General features: G+C 29.3%; 2 protein-coding genes across 2 annotated transcripts in view; one reads left to right on the top strand and one right to left on the bottom strand.

The window, feature by feature from the left end:
- The window catches only part of LOC125843766 (protein M7), a 236,831-nt gene that overhangs the window by 100,984 nt on the left and 118,971 nt on the right, over positions 1-16,876 (bottom strand). The window lies entirely within an intron of this gene.
- LOC125843713 (zinc finger A20 and AN1 domain-containing stress-associated protein 5) lies at positions 11,101-12,233 on the top strand. Its single transcript, XM_049522898.1, has one exon. It carries the CDS (start codon positions 11,368-11,370, stop codon positions 11,929-11,931), a length of 564 nt encoding a protein of 187 aa, XP_049378855.1. The 5' UTR covers positions 11,101-11,367; the 3' UTR covers positions 11,932-12,233.

Raw genomic sequence — 16,876 nt, 5'->3', positions numbered from 1 at the left:
GTAATGTTTTCCTCTTTTACATTACAGAGTATTTGAGTATATGTTAAAAATCATATATTTTGAATCTTGTTAGTTGCAGTGGTCCATGTCCCTTTTCTTTTAGTTGTCTCCGTCTTCATTAATTTAGAGTTTTTAACTGCTAGTGGGGGTCCATGTCTTTTCTCGATTATATGCTTTATTTATACATATTATATATTATATTTTATTACACTGAATATTGTCTGATGTGGGCTTGTGAATCAAATCTCATTTTGGATAATGAAGCTTTAGATCAGCTTACGATATGACAAAGATGAAGGAGATGAATTGCTCGAGATGTTCTTGAATTTCACCCTTTTCGGTGAATATGAACAAAAAGGGGAAATGAGTTACAACTATGTCGAAGAGCCTCTCCATCTTCTTGAAGCATTTAGATCAAGATCGTTATGGATGTAAACCTACAAAGGAAGATGTGAAAAGATGATTCATGCTAGAATTCAATAGAGCTATGAGTAATAGGCAGACTGTTGTTAAACAAATGTTTTTGGGGTGAAAAAATTGACTGTATAGTTTTGTTGAATAATGTTCATCTTTACATTGCAGCCATGTGCAAAAGCATCAATTTGACAAATCTTGATGTAGTTCTTCCATCTGTTTCTTCTTGTAATTAACTAGAGAATAGAGAACATATGAATTGAAGGAGAAGAAAGAAGAGAACTAGAGCTAATGGAAACAAAAGACCAAAAAACGATCGGGTCAAATTTTTCGAAATGGGTTTTTAGACTAAGTGGGTCATATATTTTGAAATGGGTAAAGAAAATCCATGTCACATTTGCCATGTCAACCGGCAGTTAAAAAAGGGCAATTTTAAACCTTAAAAAAATGTTGAGGACATTTTTAAACCAAAAGGAAAAGGAAGAGCATTTTGAACCATTTAAAATACGTTAAAGACATTTTTAACCATTTTCCCTTTCTTTATTAGTAGTGAACTAACTATGTACTTCAATAGTAATGCCGATAAAGCATGAAACATAACAACCCCAAAAGCTAATTTTATCAAAATGGCAATTAGGTTCTCAATTTATTATAACCTATTCAAAAATTAAATTTTTAATTAAAAAAAAGGGTGAAATTGTGCAGGAGGAATATGCATTATTATATCTTATTGGGGATAAATGCATTCTTGAAGCACTTTATGTCTATTGGATAAAAAAAAATTCAAGTATCAAATGATTGCGTTATTTCTAGAACTTTTTTTTATGCCTCAATTTGAATAGTATTTCCAAAAAGCAGAAGAAAAAAAAATGGGGAAAAAGAAGGAACAGAAAGACTAAAGTGGGACCGAGTCTCCTAGGCAAAATTTATAAAAGGAAATGTGGGGCCAATACCTTGACTGGTCCCACAAAATAGTTGCAGTAAGGGACCACTTTGAGAAATTATCACATGTGAACTAGCAAAAAGACACAGTATACATCCTAGTTCACAACTTGCCACGTAACAAACTAACAGCCAATGGAAACACACCCTCTTTCATGAACTTGTTCGTTTACTATAGTTAGGGGAGAAAATACATAATTACCTCATCGAACTTATATCAATTTTTGAAGTAGACACCTAAAATTTATGCGAATTCTATTACCCCACAAAATTATTTTAAAGTAGCATATATATCTCTTTTTTCGGTTATTCCTAGTTGTAATAAGGCAGGTGCAAATCACACACCAACCCTAATCCACCACCTGTCATTCACTATTTAACTTTTAATTCTTTTCATTTTTGCCTTTAATTTTCTATTTTATTTCCTTTTCTTTTCTTTTATAATTTTTTTCTCTTTTAAATTTCTACTTTGCCTCTGATTTCTCAAATTTGTTTTTTGAATTCCACCATCACAAATCATAGTGACAACACTCCATCATTGCACTTAATCACTACTACATCATGACAAATAATCAAATATGAAAATTAGAAGTTCTATCAAACCAAAATTTAAATCATCATCTTCATCCTAAATCGCCTTCTTTATCTATTAGCATCACCATTTTCGTTCTTTAAGTTTTAGGAAAGAAAAAACTACTTAGTTAAGTTTTGAAAAGAAGAAGATAGAATTTAATAATATCGCATTTTAAAATACAAAATTTGAGAAAGAAAGGTGGTTTTTAGTTTCTGGCCTGTTGAAAAAGCTTCTTAAAAGGCTATTTATTACTTAGATGAGAAGTTTATTACTTAAAAAATGGGTCTAATTTATTACTTAAAAAATCAAATTTAAAATGCCACATGGTATTTTAACACTGGTTTGGGGCTGTAATACTACTCACGCCTAATTTTCGTGAGAACACAATTGCAGTAGAAATGACTGAAAAAGGTGTATTTATCGTGAATATAAATAGTTTCGTGGGTAATAGGACCCCGCAAACTTTAGGTGTCTACTTCAAAAAATGGTACAAATTTAATGGAGTAATTATGTATTTTCTCTAGTTAGGGGTATAATGATACTTTCGATGGTAGTTTTGTAAATTTTAATATCGAATTTTTAGTTATTTTGTTTTATATAATTAAATTTAATTTTTCAAAAACGTCTTATTATCTTGGTTCTTTTTAAAATCAATACGGTTGAGTTAATGTTAGTAGTATTTAAAAGAAAATATAAGAGTTTGAACACATTATTCATCTATATTTGTGTATGATTTTGATAATATTTTTAGATATTTTTATTGTTTAAAAGGTGATGAATCAAGAAAAAAATGAAATAAAACAAATAGAGATTCATCCAATTATTTTATGATAGTGTAAATAAGCAAAGACAAAAAATAAAAATAAAGTCTTCACTTGTAAGTTGTAGGACTTTAATGGTTTATGTTATTCCTCCAAACTTGAGTTTTTCATTCGGAGTCTATTAGAACATCTTGTGGGTTAATGCACGCGTATAGGTTTGGACTTCTTAACATGATTCATTTGACAACTTACTACACAGAGGCGTATTCAGAATTTCGTAAGGATGAGTGTATTATTACGAAAAGATGCATCTAAGATATAAATTTGATCGGTTTAACCTTTACGTTCTTGACATTGAACCGTTAAACTCTAAAAATTATAGGTCCAACATATATAATACCACTAGTTTTAAATTTTAATATACATATTTGATTTAATTATATAAAAATTATACCGTGCTAATTTTTTTTTAGGAATTTTCAATGTTACACATTTGAAAATTTTGAAAGATTAAAGCAAAAAAATTTAAATTTTTTTTGATGGAAATGCCAAAAGTGCTATCGATAACCACTTGGAGAGGTGTTAATAACAAAAATAAGAAAGATATTAGATTTAAATTTCTATATTTGCTTAAAGAGGTGCACCCAATCTTCATTGTATTATTATATGTTACTTTTAACGTGGGTTCACACCTCTATATTTAAATATTTTTTAAAAATATATAACACTACTATATATAATATAGAGATCAGGAGAGCATAGGTTCACGTGAACCCGCGGAACCCCCTCTAGATACGCCTCTGTTAGTACATAAATATTATGAATCTATTAACATATAATATAGTCTCATTTGATGTTCTCTCTTAATGTCCGGTCTTCAAAATTCTATTATTAGAAAGCCTTTCCGAGTAGATCATGGCATATTAAAGCATGATGGATCATTAATCTACATTGAACAAAGGCATATATGAGGATTTGAAATTGCATCTCACGTGTAGAATTTTAGTACTCTAGTTACAACATTAAAAGTCAGTTTTTCACTTTGAGTGCCAATCACTTCTTTTATAGAGAAAATGGTCAAATAATTCTCAAGCTTATTACTAAATTTTCAACTACACACTAATACTTTATGAGAATTCTATGACCCCACTGGATTTATATTTATTTTAAAAGTCGTGGATTTAAGAATAAACCCATTTATTTTTTTTAAAAAAAGTCATGGATTCAAGAATAAAAAAGTTAAAGTGAAGTAATTGTATTTTTAAAAAATATTTTCAAACATATTAGAAGGAACGGAAACAAAACAATTTCTTCTACATTTTTAGAATTAGAGGGAGAAAGAATGAGGAAGAGAGAGAGGTTTCTCAAATAGGTGTTACAAATTGGTCTTCTCATCAGCGATGGTTTTGAGCCGTTGACGAAATCGTCGAAGGTTGAATCTAATCTTGAATGTTCATGATCCATTCGATGTGTATATAGAATTGTCTAATGAAGGAAATCGAATGAAATGTAAAAACATATGAAAAGATTGTTGAATTGGTTGAATGAAAGATTTTATTAGGACCGCTATCTTCTAGACTCTAGAGATTTGGAGTGGATGAAAAGCTGACCTGAATTTTCGTTCTTATAAATTGTTAGAGATATAGAGATTTATTCAGGTTAAAAATGGGGTTTAATTTATTATAGTTAGGATTGATGAAAATGATTGAGGAAGAAAGGATAAGGAAGAATGATTTTTTTTTTTAAATAATAATTATTAAACGTTGAAATACACATCTCAAATACGTGTATTTCACCACAAGACACATGTTTGATAATGATACTTCATGGAGGAAATAATATACTTTAAAATAGCTCAGTGAGAAATAGCCAGTGAAATATAAATATGTAGTTGAAAATCCAATAATAGGTTGGGTCATTTAGCCATTTCCTCTTCTTTTATACTATGTTATTATGCAAAATATCTATATATTTATATGAGCAACTTTCACATATAGCAAACAAAAAAATCATATTTGTATGCTATAGCAAAGTTTGCATAATTGCGCTCCATAGCAAACATATATATGTATAATTCGCTATACATATACAATTGAAAGCTATGTCTATTTCTATACATATATACAAAAAGAAGCAATTGTATAATTCGTTGGCTCCTCTTCAGATTTGTATAATTTCGCTGGCAGACCATTTGTATAAATTGTTGTTAGCCTCTCGTTTGTATAAATCATTGACAAAAATATTTGTATATCAAAAATCGCTCACTCTTTCGCTTTATACAAACATAAATTATACATTATATTTGTATAATCTATGTTGTATAAAACGAGAAAGAGAGAAAGACAAAAGAGAACTGAGCAGGAGAATATTTGTATTGTATAATTATAAGTGTATAAGACAAATATATATGTATTGCATGTGTTTATACAATTTTATTTCGCTTTATACAAACATAAATTATATATTATACAAACATAAATTCTACATTATATTGTATAATCTGTGTTTGTATAAAACGAGAAAGAGAGAAAGGCAAAAGAGAACTGGGCAGGAGAATATTTTTATTGTATAATTATAAGTGTATAGGACAAATATATATGTATTTGCATGCGTATATATACAATTTTCTCTCGCTTTATACAAACAGAAACGCAATTTATACAATTCTGTTGGATAAAGCGAGAGAGGCGAGCACAGAGGGAGCAAGCGAGAAAGGGAGAGTGGCGAGCGAGAATTTGGAGGGAGAGAGGCGACTGGCAAACGTTTACTACGGGGCGCAATTAAATAAAACAATAGCTACTCCATTTATTTTAGATTATAAGTTTGTCATTCTGTACAATTATCCCTATTTATATAAAATTTTACCGAGCCACCAAGTGTCGGGGCACACCAAATTCTTACCGAAATATGTCCTTGATTTTAATATATTATTTAATCAGTTCTACTTACATGTCGTCCTTATTAAAAATAAATATTCTTTAATACTTATCTTTTATAAAATCAATGCACCTATTATTTTTCCTATTTTACTCTCAAAAGTTATTAGTCTTGAAAATATGAATTTGATCAATATAAAAAAATTAATGATTAATTCATGTTTGTTGGTCAATTTAATTAATAATAAAAAAATTCATGTTCATTTATAAAAAAATTGACTTTAAGAGATTACTAAATAAGAATACGGTAAACTTATCTAGCTTTTTAAGGAGCGTGAAATCTAAAATGATAACACATAAATAAAAACGGAGAAAATAATAATTTTTTGTTCTTACAATCTTACCAGCAACCAGACTGCCCTCTAATAACATTTTGAAAACAAAAAGTGTTTCTGTAGCATTCATTATATTTTTCTTCAGCTGTCTTTTTACGGATTTTTACTGATTCAAACATTACAAAATCAGAAAAGTCTCTGCTGACAAGTAAGGTGAAAATAGACCTAGACATTTAAACATGCAATTTGAGTTCTTATACCTTTTCCTATGTCAATGTAATTAGGAAGATATATTATGAAAAAAGGGAGAAAAAATACAGTAATGAGAAAACAAGTCCATGTCAGAAAATAAGTGGAGGAAAGGGAAATTGTAGAAAATGAGTACTTAATAATGGGGAATAGTTTTGTGGGCTCAATATATAAAAAGGTCCTTCATTCGTTTATTTTTATTTGTTTACTTAAATTTATATTTATTTTTTAAAAAAAATGGTTAATATTCTGAATAACTTATCATAATATTTATATTAATTAATGTTTAGTATATGATTTTGATTTTTTTAAAAATTAATCTTAAGGTTAAAACATGAAACAAAAAGTTATTTTTTTATATATTAAAAATGATAAGTAATAAGAACGAAGAAAGTAATTCTCACTCATTACAAGGTAAAAGAAGAAACTGCTTCGACTTGCCTTCATTTCTCTCCTCATTTCTAAGCAAAGTAACACAATGATTTCCGACTTGCCTTAATATTGCTAGGCAGCTTGAGAGGATAGGAATTGACATCAAGAATTTTTTTTTAAAAACGAAGTTTCTTTAACTTCTATCTAATTGTATTGTTTATGATCTCAAAACTAAGTATACCTTTTGCCATTTTCTTCTATTCATCCTCTTTTATATATAAACCAAACAAAAGAGAAGGACATTTCCTTAATTCTTTTCAAATGGTATTATATGGTGGTGGGTTCCATAATGTGACCGTAGAATATTTCAAGGAAGCGCATTAGGTGACGCGGGGACGTTAAGAGGAAAATTGGACTACGCCTATACCACAAAGAATACACGTCGACCGCTTCAAGGTGCCATGTGGATGTCATCAAATATTCATTTTTGTTACATCCACATCACAATGCTTCTTTTTCAATAATATTCCACCAAAAAAAGGAAGTCATTTTGTGGTGTTTTAGGTGTCGAATTATATTAAATAAAAATCACAAATTCATTAGTTTGGAGTTTAATTACGTAACTTTTCCTGAGGTTCTAAAATTACCTATCATGTCAGTTTGGATCACCAGATACATAAATTTAGTACATCTAGATAGATAGATGTATTTTAAATATAATGGTAAAAATTGTTTTAAATATAATATATCAAAATAAATTTACATGTATCTAAATCTCTCCCTTTGTATATGTATAGATACATTATTTGAGTCTTTGACTCGCCTCCCTCCACTCTCACTCATCTTTCTCCATATGTATTAATAGTTTAGAGTATATCTATAGCAAAAATCCATATATCTAGATGTTATGATTTTTAATTTGATATAAAATTATTAATTAATGTAATATATATAATTATTTTAAATTATGAAAAATTAAAAAAAATAAAAATATTTATGTAATTAGGTAATTCTTTTATTATCTTTCTCAAAGAAATTGTTTTCACAAATGAAAGAAACGACTTCACTCACTTTTCGACATATTAATTTCATACCACTATTCCAACTAATATTTAAATATTATTTAATGTTACATTTACGCTATCTAACACTCTCGTAATATAAAACAAATGCAAATCATAAGAATCTATTTTATCCATCTCTCAGATGTGCACTCAATGAATTACTCTATTAAATTAAGAAAAATAGCACCAAGGCGTAAAACATCTTTTTGATTTAAAATTTATTCCCCTCTTACAAATCATCAATTTTTTAATACACAAAATTCATGAATCTATTTTTCATTTTCTTTTCACTCATAAATTTAAATATCAAAGACGATTAGTAATTTTTAATCATACAAAACACAAGATAACCTCAATTTAGTACTTGAATAAATTTTTAATTAGTTGTAAATTAACACATTTTTTAATAGTACATTTATCAGAATATTTTCTCTTCCCACAAGAATGACAACCAAGGGAAAAAAGAAAAGACGGTCAGAGTGGGCGGCTGTAAAGCTGGAGCTGAGACATTTTGCCTTTTCTGCTTTCCTTTCTCCTTATCAACTCAAAGCCGCTCAACTTGTGGGGGTACAAGGTGTCTGTGAAATTACAAATATAACCTCTACTTGCATGTATGACCACTAGGCAAAAGATAATACTATTTTTTAAATAAATTTGCCGTCTTTAGGCAAATCAAGTCAAGTGGTGGGGAAACAAAGAGGAAACCAAGTTGTACTGCAATTTGCTATGGAAGTTGGAACCTTTTTTTATTTACTAAGTTACCATTTCACGTGCCTAAAGTGACCCAATTAATCTCATTGGTAAGTCAAGAGAGACAGCCATTTGCAACGTAAGAGATATAAGTAAAACGTTTAAATTTTTATTAGAAAAATTGGCCAGTGAATCAACTTGGCCCTTTAACGTTACTATCTTGTTCATTTTTTTTAATTTGTGATTTGATATTTGCTTAGAGGTTGATCCTTTGACCTAATCTTCATTACTTGTCCGTATATGATCCATAATATCACGAATTTAAATTTTTACTAAGTTACATCACTTGACAACTCACTCACTAATCTTTTACTATCTTGCAAGCTCATATAAGTCTTTTATACTTTATCGCTAAGGAAATGAAGATAGATACTAAAATTGCTTGCTAGTTGTTTCATTTACAAATGGATATTCCTCAAATTATACTACTAACCTAAATCTATTTTTCCTAAAATAAACTAAACTTCATTAAAGTCATTGTTTCGGGCCCTAATATTATATGAAAATTATTGCAATAATTAAAAAATCGATATAGATATATTCGAGAGGAGATGTGGATATATCCGAGAGATGGTATGGATATATTCGTGTAACATCTCGGATATGGAAAAGTTGAAAGGAAAGGAACAGGGTTGTATTTGAATTCAATTAATTAAATAAAGAGATAATTTTAAAAATGTCAATTTAAGAATAAAACTAATAACTCACGCCAAATTTAAGAGATTTCAATAGTCCGTCTAATAACAAAATCCAATTATACCTTTGAACATTCTTGTTGCTATGGAAGCTATACCTACACCTACCTAGGTATCTATGTTTTCTTCAATAAGGATCATGATAATTCATTATGTATAACTTATTTTTCATTTGTTTATCTCCCCCTAATGTTAAAGAATCTAACATTCACCCAATCTTATTTGGGGACTCATCTTTGTGCATTGCGTAATGGTGGAGCAATGAAATAATATGCCACACATTTAAATTTTTAGATGAGAATTATTTAGTTTAGAGGCTAATATGTTAATAATAATTGTCAATTAAATCCCTACATATTTACGAATAAGTTCTCATTCTAGAATTTCTACATAGGTAGAAGATTTCAAGGACCTTCCATACAAATTCATGAAATTCTAAGATTCTCCACATGTCTCTAGAATTTTTTACTATGGGATAACCTTCTTCCAATCTAGAACTTCCACATGAATAACTTTATGTCACGTAGCACCTAAGTGGTAATAACATGGCGAATCATGATAATAGGATTGATAACTTGATATCATCCCAAACTTCTATGAAGATATATACTCCTAATTTAACCTACTTTCTTTAATAAAATAAATAAATAAACTAATAACATATATTTTTTTAAAATTTAATTGTCATGTATACTTAATAAATAAATAAATAAATTTTACAGGTGATTCGTTAAATTTTACTATACTTTATTACAAAAGAAATGATCAAACTACTTCTTTTTTTAAAAAAAATTATAGTAATAAAATGGTCACTCAACATTTGTATAAAAATTAGCTACTAGAAGGATGAATGAGATTGAGAGACGGGGAAAAAAGGTAAGTGAGATTGAGCGAGAAAGATAAGAGGCGAGAGACGAGAAGCAAGTGAGATATAATTGATTTGTATATTTAATTGTTAATTGTATCACACATACAATATACACAATTGATTTTTATCAATGAATACAATTATATAAAAAAACTTATGTATTTAATTTGTTGATGCAAACCAATTATATCAAATATATTAATGAATATAATTTGTATCAATGAATACGATCATATCATTATTGTAATTCTTATAAACACTGAAAATGGTCTAAGAATGAATAATTAACATTTAACAATAAGCTCATGCTTTCAGGGAAATAAGGATCTAAAAAACTATACCTTTTATCTAATATTTTATTTATTAAGTGCGACAGTATAAAGAAGTCTTCCATAAAAATGATCTACTAAACTTATTCGTTACTCAACTATTAATTTTTTTTTTCAACTAAAAACAATTAAAGATTCTAACAATAAATTCACCTTTCATAGTAATATAAATATTTTAAAAATTTATTTTAGACGATAAATTTCATTTTAAATTTTTTTTATGCCCTAGTTAAATAGTCATGTCTCATTAATTGAGACAAGTATAGAAGAAACTTTTAATGGAATTGAGACAAGTATAAAAGAAACCCTGGCGTCCTTCGATATTGGGGTACACAAATAGACACATACACCCCATATAACATTCTATATGATAATTTGTAGCATGATATCCTACTTGTATTATGTTACATTGAAGATATTTATATCTATTATTCAACTTTATATAATTTTAGGTGTTTATTTACTAAATTAAGCTAAAAGACATTTATGCCAAACTTTTAACATGTTACATATTTGGATGTATTTAATTTGTGAGAGTTGGAAGGGATGGGCAGCAGGGAGTTCAAGCATGGAAATCGTAAAAACATAAACATCTATAAGCTGTCCTCTCAATAAAATGAGGAGATGAGCCATTTTCCATACCTTATCCAGCCTGTATAAAATATCCCCTATTTTTTTTTTTTAAAGAGGTCACCGAAACACAAATAAAATAAAATAAAATACTGTAGTTTTTTTTTTTTTTTTTTTTAATTTTAAAAAGATATCCTCAAAAGTGACGATTAAGTAAAAAACACGTCAGACTTAATCTAGAAAGAAGCATACCCCCTCGACCCATCAAATTTTCCATAATTACCCCAAAATTCATAGGGGTATTATCGTCAATACATCACCCTCACCCCACAATTTGCCTGATACGCGTATCCAATGAGGCCATTGTTCCATCGCCATTACCGACCTCTCTCCTCCTTAAAACCTCCATTTCCCCTTCCCCTCTTTCCCATTTCTTCATCCAAACCAAACCACAAACCACTCTCCCCATACCCTCCTCTCTCTCGCTCTACGAATTTCGTATTTTTTCTTTCTAGATTGAAGCAGGCAATCGAATTTTGTCATAATTTTTAAATTTTACACAAAAAAAATGGCTCAGAGAACGGAAAAAGAAGAGACGGAGTTCAAGGCCGTACCTGAAACTATAACGCTTTGCATCAATTGTGGAGTCACAGGAAATCCAGCCACAAACAATATGTGTCAAAAGTGCTTCAACGCCACCACCGCGGCTACCTCAACTTCATCCAGCTCGCCGACGGGGTCGGCAGTGACGATTCCTCACAAGTTCGCTGAGAAATTGGTCAGATCTGAAAAATCGGCGAGATTCAGCTCGTTGAGGTCGTTGCCGGACAGGAAGTCTGATCTGGACAGGATGAGTCAAGATCTGAAGAAAGTTGGAGATTGGATGATGGTAAAGGAGGAGGATCAACTGAAGGAAAGCCTACCGCCGGCTAAGAGAGAGGTGAATCGTTGCTCCGGTTGTCGAAGGAAGGTAGGATTGACCGGATTCCGATGCCGGTGCGGCGAATTGTTCTGCGGTGAACATCGATACTCCGATCGTCATGATTGTAGCTTTGACTACAAAACCGCCGGCCGAGAAGCGATCGCGAGGGAGAATCCGGTCGTGAAAGCAGCAAAAATCATTAAAGTTTGAAAGGATAACACGAAAACCGCGTCCTTTTTACCGTTATAATCAAATTTCAAATGATGAAAAAAATGGAGAGAGATCGAATTCCGATCTCCGTAACTGCTGCTGCTGTTATTATGCTTTTCGTCGTCTCAGAGGGGAGAGACGCACAACGAACGCAAAAATAATATCAAAACTAGAGAGTAATTCGAAAAAATATATTTTTATTATATATTTATCTAATTCGAAGTCATGAATTTGTTGTGTGAAAAATTCATCTCCTTTTCTGAATTGTTATTTTGAAGAATTAAATCCTTTTTAATTTTTTTCCAGTGTTCTACAAAAAGATTGTGGCTTTACAGTTTCTTTGTTCTTCGTTTAGTCCTTGTTTGGTTATTGAGCAAAATGGAAATGGATTTGATCACTTTCAAAGAACATCAAATAATCGTTTTCTCTGTAAAGCAAACGCGGTTTACATTATTCCCATGACCATGAGTGGCATATGGTCGTAAATTGATTGGAAGTGTGGGGGTGATGCGTTATTAGAATTTCTTAAAGTAAAAGATAAGACATAGAAAGGGTTGGGCCCACCAGTCGGCCAAGTGGTTGTTGGTATCGTGATAAATTGGGAATGAATCGAGGAGACGTGAAAATGAGGTAACAGAAGAACTGGTTGATTTTAGTTTTTGAGTAGTCGCTGTATTTTGTGAGATGTTGAAAGTTCAATCTATCTTTAATATTTGTTGCATAGTATTGGGGATTTGCAAAAAAACTTGAATTAAAATACTCAACCTTACGTTAGCAATAGAAGTGGTCAAAGAAAAGAAAATATCACCCAGCAAAAATTAGAAAGAGAATGTACTAAACCACGGAGATGTAAATTGCATTAGATAAGTCCTATGCGAAAGACTCGACTCAGAAGGCATTGAGAAGGTATCGATCGCAGGTCATCCGTGTGGATAAAACCACCCTCCAAACCAATTGAGCCATTTTGAAGGACGAAGTTGACATTATTGACAAACTTATAAACATTCTTTTATTTAATTAGTTAAACTTATCTACACCCTAATCATTACATGACATAACAGGTGATATCAAATTCTCAGGCTTTTAACAAAAAAGCGGTGAAAAGTATTGCAAACCTCTGAATTTGGCGAGAATCTAGAGATGCATTTTACTCATGTTGTAAAATCAGGTGTATATTTAAGTTCAGTTAATCAAGAATATAGTTAAGTTCAGTGTTATATATTAAGACTATCAATAATTTAAGTATGAAATAATAATTTATGTCAAATCTAAGAATATTTTCAATATTGGATGAAATATTAGTATGACTTCATATATTTTACTTATTCAATTTAGTGGGCATATTAGTCATGACATTTAATATGATATTATGATATAATGATAAGATGGTGTGACCAACATGGGATGTGGTTCACTGGTGGGAGTGTTTTACCCTTAATCAGAGGTTTCGAGTTCGAGCCCTGGGTATGAAGAAAATTCTATTGAGAGCGAGCTTCAATATGGGCTCCGGACACCAATTGAGAAAAAAAAATAAAAATAAAGATAAGATGGTGTGGTTTGGAAGGTTAATGTCTCCAACTTTAATTTTTTAAGTTTTGTTGTTTGCTTATAATACCAAGAGAGCAAAAGGCGAGCTTCTAGAAGAGATGTTAAAAAGAAAAGAAAAAGTCATGACATATCGTATTAGTATCGCATTATGCTAATAATCGACCTAATCGTCTCTTAGAAACACTCAAGGAGACAAAAATAAATACATTTAAAAATAATGACAAGTAAAATCATGATAAATCAATATGATATCATGCTATACTTAGTCTCTTTAATTTTATTTAATTACACTTAATATATTATGATGGATCGTCATGATTTCAAAACTAGAAAAGAAATAAAAAAGCCAAAAACATTGACATGAAAGTAATTCACAACTTATATGTATTGTTATGATTTTAAAGTTACAAATAAAGAAAGTATTTTTTTTTTAGTAATGTGACATGAAATACCAGAAAGATCGATATGACTTTAAAGTTATACCCAACCTAGCTAGCTATAAAGTTGAATTATACACAAAATCATACATTGGATCTTTATGATTTAAAAGTTATAAATAACGAACCAAAAATAATAATTAGAAATGTAACATGTAGGTTAATATCAAATATATATGACTTCATCCTATATTCAACCTATCAACAATTAACAAATTATTCACAAATGACACTGAAATATCATGATTTTAAATTATTCTATTTCATGTGACTTCTTTTGATTCCAATTTAAAAAATGAACGTAAATCAAGGGTAAGAAAATGAGTGAAAGTTCTTTCTATCAAAACATTAATCTCAGGCATATTTTGGTGTAAAATAATAAGACAAAAATGATTATATTCCTCAATTTTTATTGATATCTTGTTATCATTTCTTTTCAATTTCGAGTTCGATGGTAATTTTTGGAACATGGCCTAAAATTCGAATAATTTACTACAACTGTTCCATATATCACATCAAATAAATCCATCTATTTGTCATTTTACGAGTAAACTAGGCTAATAGAAACTAAATATTAGTGCTAGTTTTAATATATTCTTTTGTTTGATTTAGTGATCAAGTTTGAAACACAGTGTAATGAATCATAAGTACAATTTTTAATTGTTTATTCTATATTTGGTTGATGAAATAATATGTTAAATGAATAATGTAAAATAGCAGCAGAGTTATGATTTTTATTAAAGAGTTTAAAATATGAAGAAATAAACACACAGAGAAGAGCAAGAAGGTTCAACATCTATTAATGTAATTTTCTTTCAAAAGAGTTTCGAATGAACCCCTGAACTCTTACTAGCTCTGCCCTGATGAGAAATTAAAGTTACTCAACCTCATAATTGAAATTGGAATGAGAAAAATAAAATATCTGAAATTTTATTTGAAATGATATATTACACTTTCTAAAAAGAAAAAAAATCCAAGAATATAAAAGCCAAATCTTTTAAAATAGTAACGAACCAATCGATGAACATGTAATTGTCAAATTATGTTATTATCTGTTCAAAAAGTTTTCAGTTTTGTTCTGTAATTAAAGTACCGACAATTGAAAGAATCCAGTTTCACTTCACAATCAATTGTACTCATTTCATCATAATGTTTATTTAAACTTGACATATATAAATTTATTATCATAAAAAACAATTTGATATTCATAATTCACAACAATTATTGCACTGTACCGGACGATTTAAATTTTATATATATACATATACATATATTATGTAATTTATTAATTTGAAGTAAACATTAAATATCGAGCTAGTAAAATTTTATCATCCTAGTGCATATTGGATGTTTGCCAACTTAACACAAGACAGTGCAGGAAAGAAATCCAAAAATAAGAAACATGTTCTGGTATCTAACCTAACAATTTCTAATTTGGAATCAACAATATTTTTCTATTAATCTCTGATTAAAATCATTGGTTAGAATTTTTATATGATTAATTAAAGTAGCTAATAGTATAATATATTTATTAAATTTAAGTCGTTGATCAATGTCATTACGACAAGACAAATCATCGGTGGAATAAAGTAAAGTGTTTAAAGTGTCAGGGACCATCTACTTATTTTTTGCATTAACAATGTACAATGGGGTGGATGCACTTCAAAGGTAACAGGTTTATCTGAATCGGTAATTTTGATGTAAATAATTATGTATAAAAAGTTTTGAAAATTTAAGTAATAGATATGAATTGATTAACTTTGAGAATGATAAATTTTTTTAAAATCTTTAAGGTTGAAGTCATAAAGTAAAAATTAAGAATCCACCTAACAACGGCGTAACAAATAATGGAATCAAACGTGTTATTTTTTTTATATATATTATTTTTTGTGAATGGGTTTCAATTCTTTGATATTTCTTTTGAGAAATTACCACTTGGAAGCTCGGCTAAAAATATTTATATTTGTTAGCTAATATATATAACATATATATTTTTAAACAAATTAACGGATATTTATGTTAATGCCATCACTTTTTTTTTAATATTTGAAGTTCACAAAGTTCGCCTAATTTAAATTTGTGTTGAATAGATTCATTGTGAAAATGAAAGAGCTTTCTGTTAAGAAGCACTCGATTCTCAAAGTTCAAATCTGAAATCGAATAAAATAATCTCAATCATCCCATTACCTCCTCATGATAATGCCTTAACTACCCCCACTATGAATTCTACCTAAATTAAACTAAATTTTCACTTACAAAACGGTTATATTATAATTTAAAGGACTAAGGTTCGGTTTCCTCAATCCTTTTCCTTTTCTTTATCTTGATTTGGACTTGCTTATATATTCCCAAGCAAAACCTTATGAAAGGTATAGGACAAGGGAAAAGAGAAAACAATGCTCATGCTAATATTTCTTATTCAAATTTTTGAGATGCAACTTTTTCCCAATCATATGTGAACACGAAATGCTTCATTTACCGATCTAATTTTCTCTTTTCGATTTTACTTACAAGATTCTTCATTTAGTGTAAAATCGGATAAGATATTGCAAAAAACGAGATATGAAACTAGTGCTATGGACATTCATATAATAATAACATTAAAAAAGCTAAATTAGATACATGAAAATGTCACATGAAACCCATTAAGTAATATTGGTTATTTATTATTGTCGTAAAGCAAAACAAAATAAATAAATAAAGATATTTTGTTTCATTATTGGGGATGAAAATAATAAGTTAGTTGAGTGTCATAATTTGAGCGTGACATAGATAGGAATGAAAGTGATTTGTTATCTAAAATACCCAATTCCATGAAACCAAGAAAGATTCTTTTTTTTAGTAGACTCTTATTGGAAGTACTTAACTTAATTAAAAGAAAAATTAATCTAAAACTTTTTTATTTTTGTTTAATAACGAATGCTAGTTTAAATATATAAAGTTCTACACTAATTATACTT

Source organism: Solanum stenotomum, chromosome 1 (genome assembly GCF_019186545.1).
Source record: "Solanum stenotomum isolate F172 chromosome 1, ASM1918654v1, whole genome shotgun sequence".
In the NCBI taxonomy this organism is placed as follows: Eukaryota; Viridiplantae; Streptophyta; class Magnoliopsida; order Solanales; family Solanaceae; genus Solanum; species Solanum stenotomum.
The sequence above is the reverse complement of the archived record's forward strand: the minus strand, read 5'-3'. Positions and strand labels throughout refer to the sequence as shown.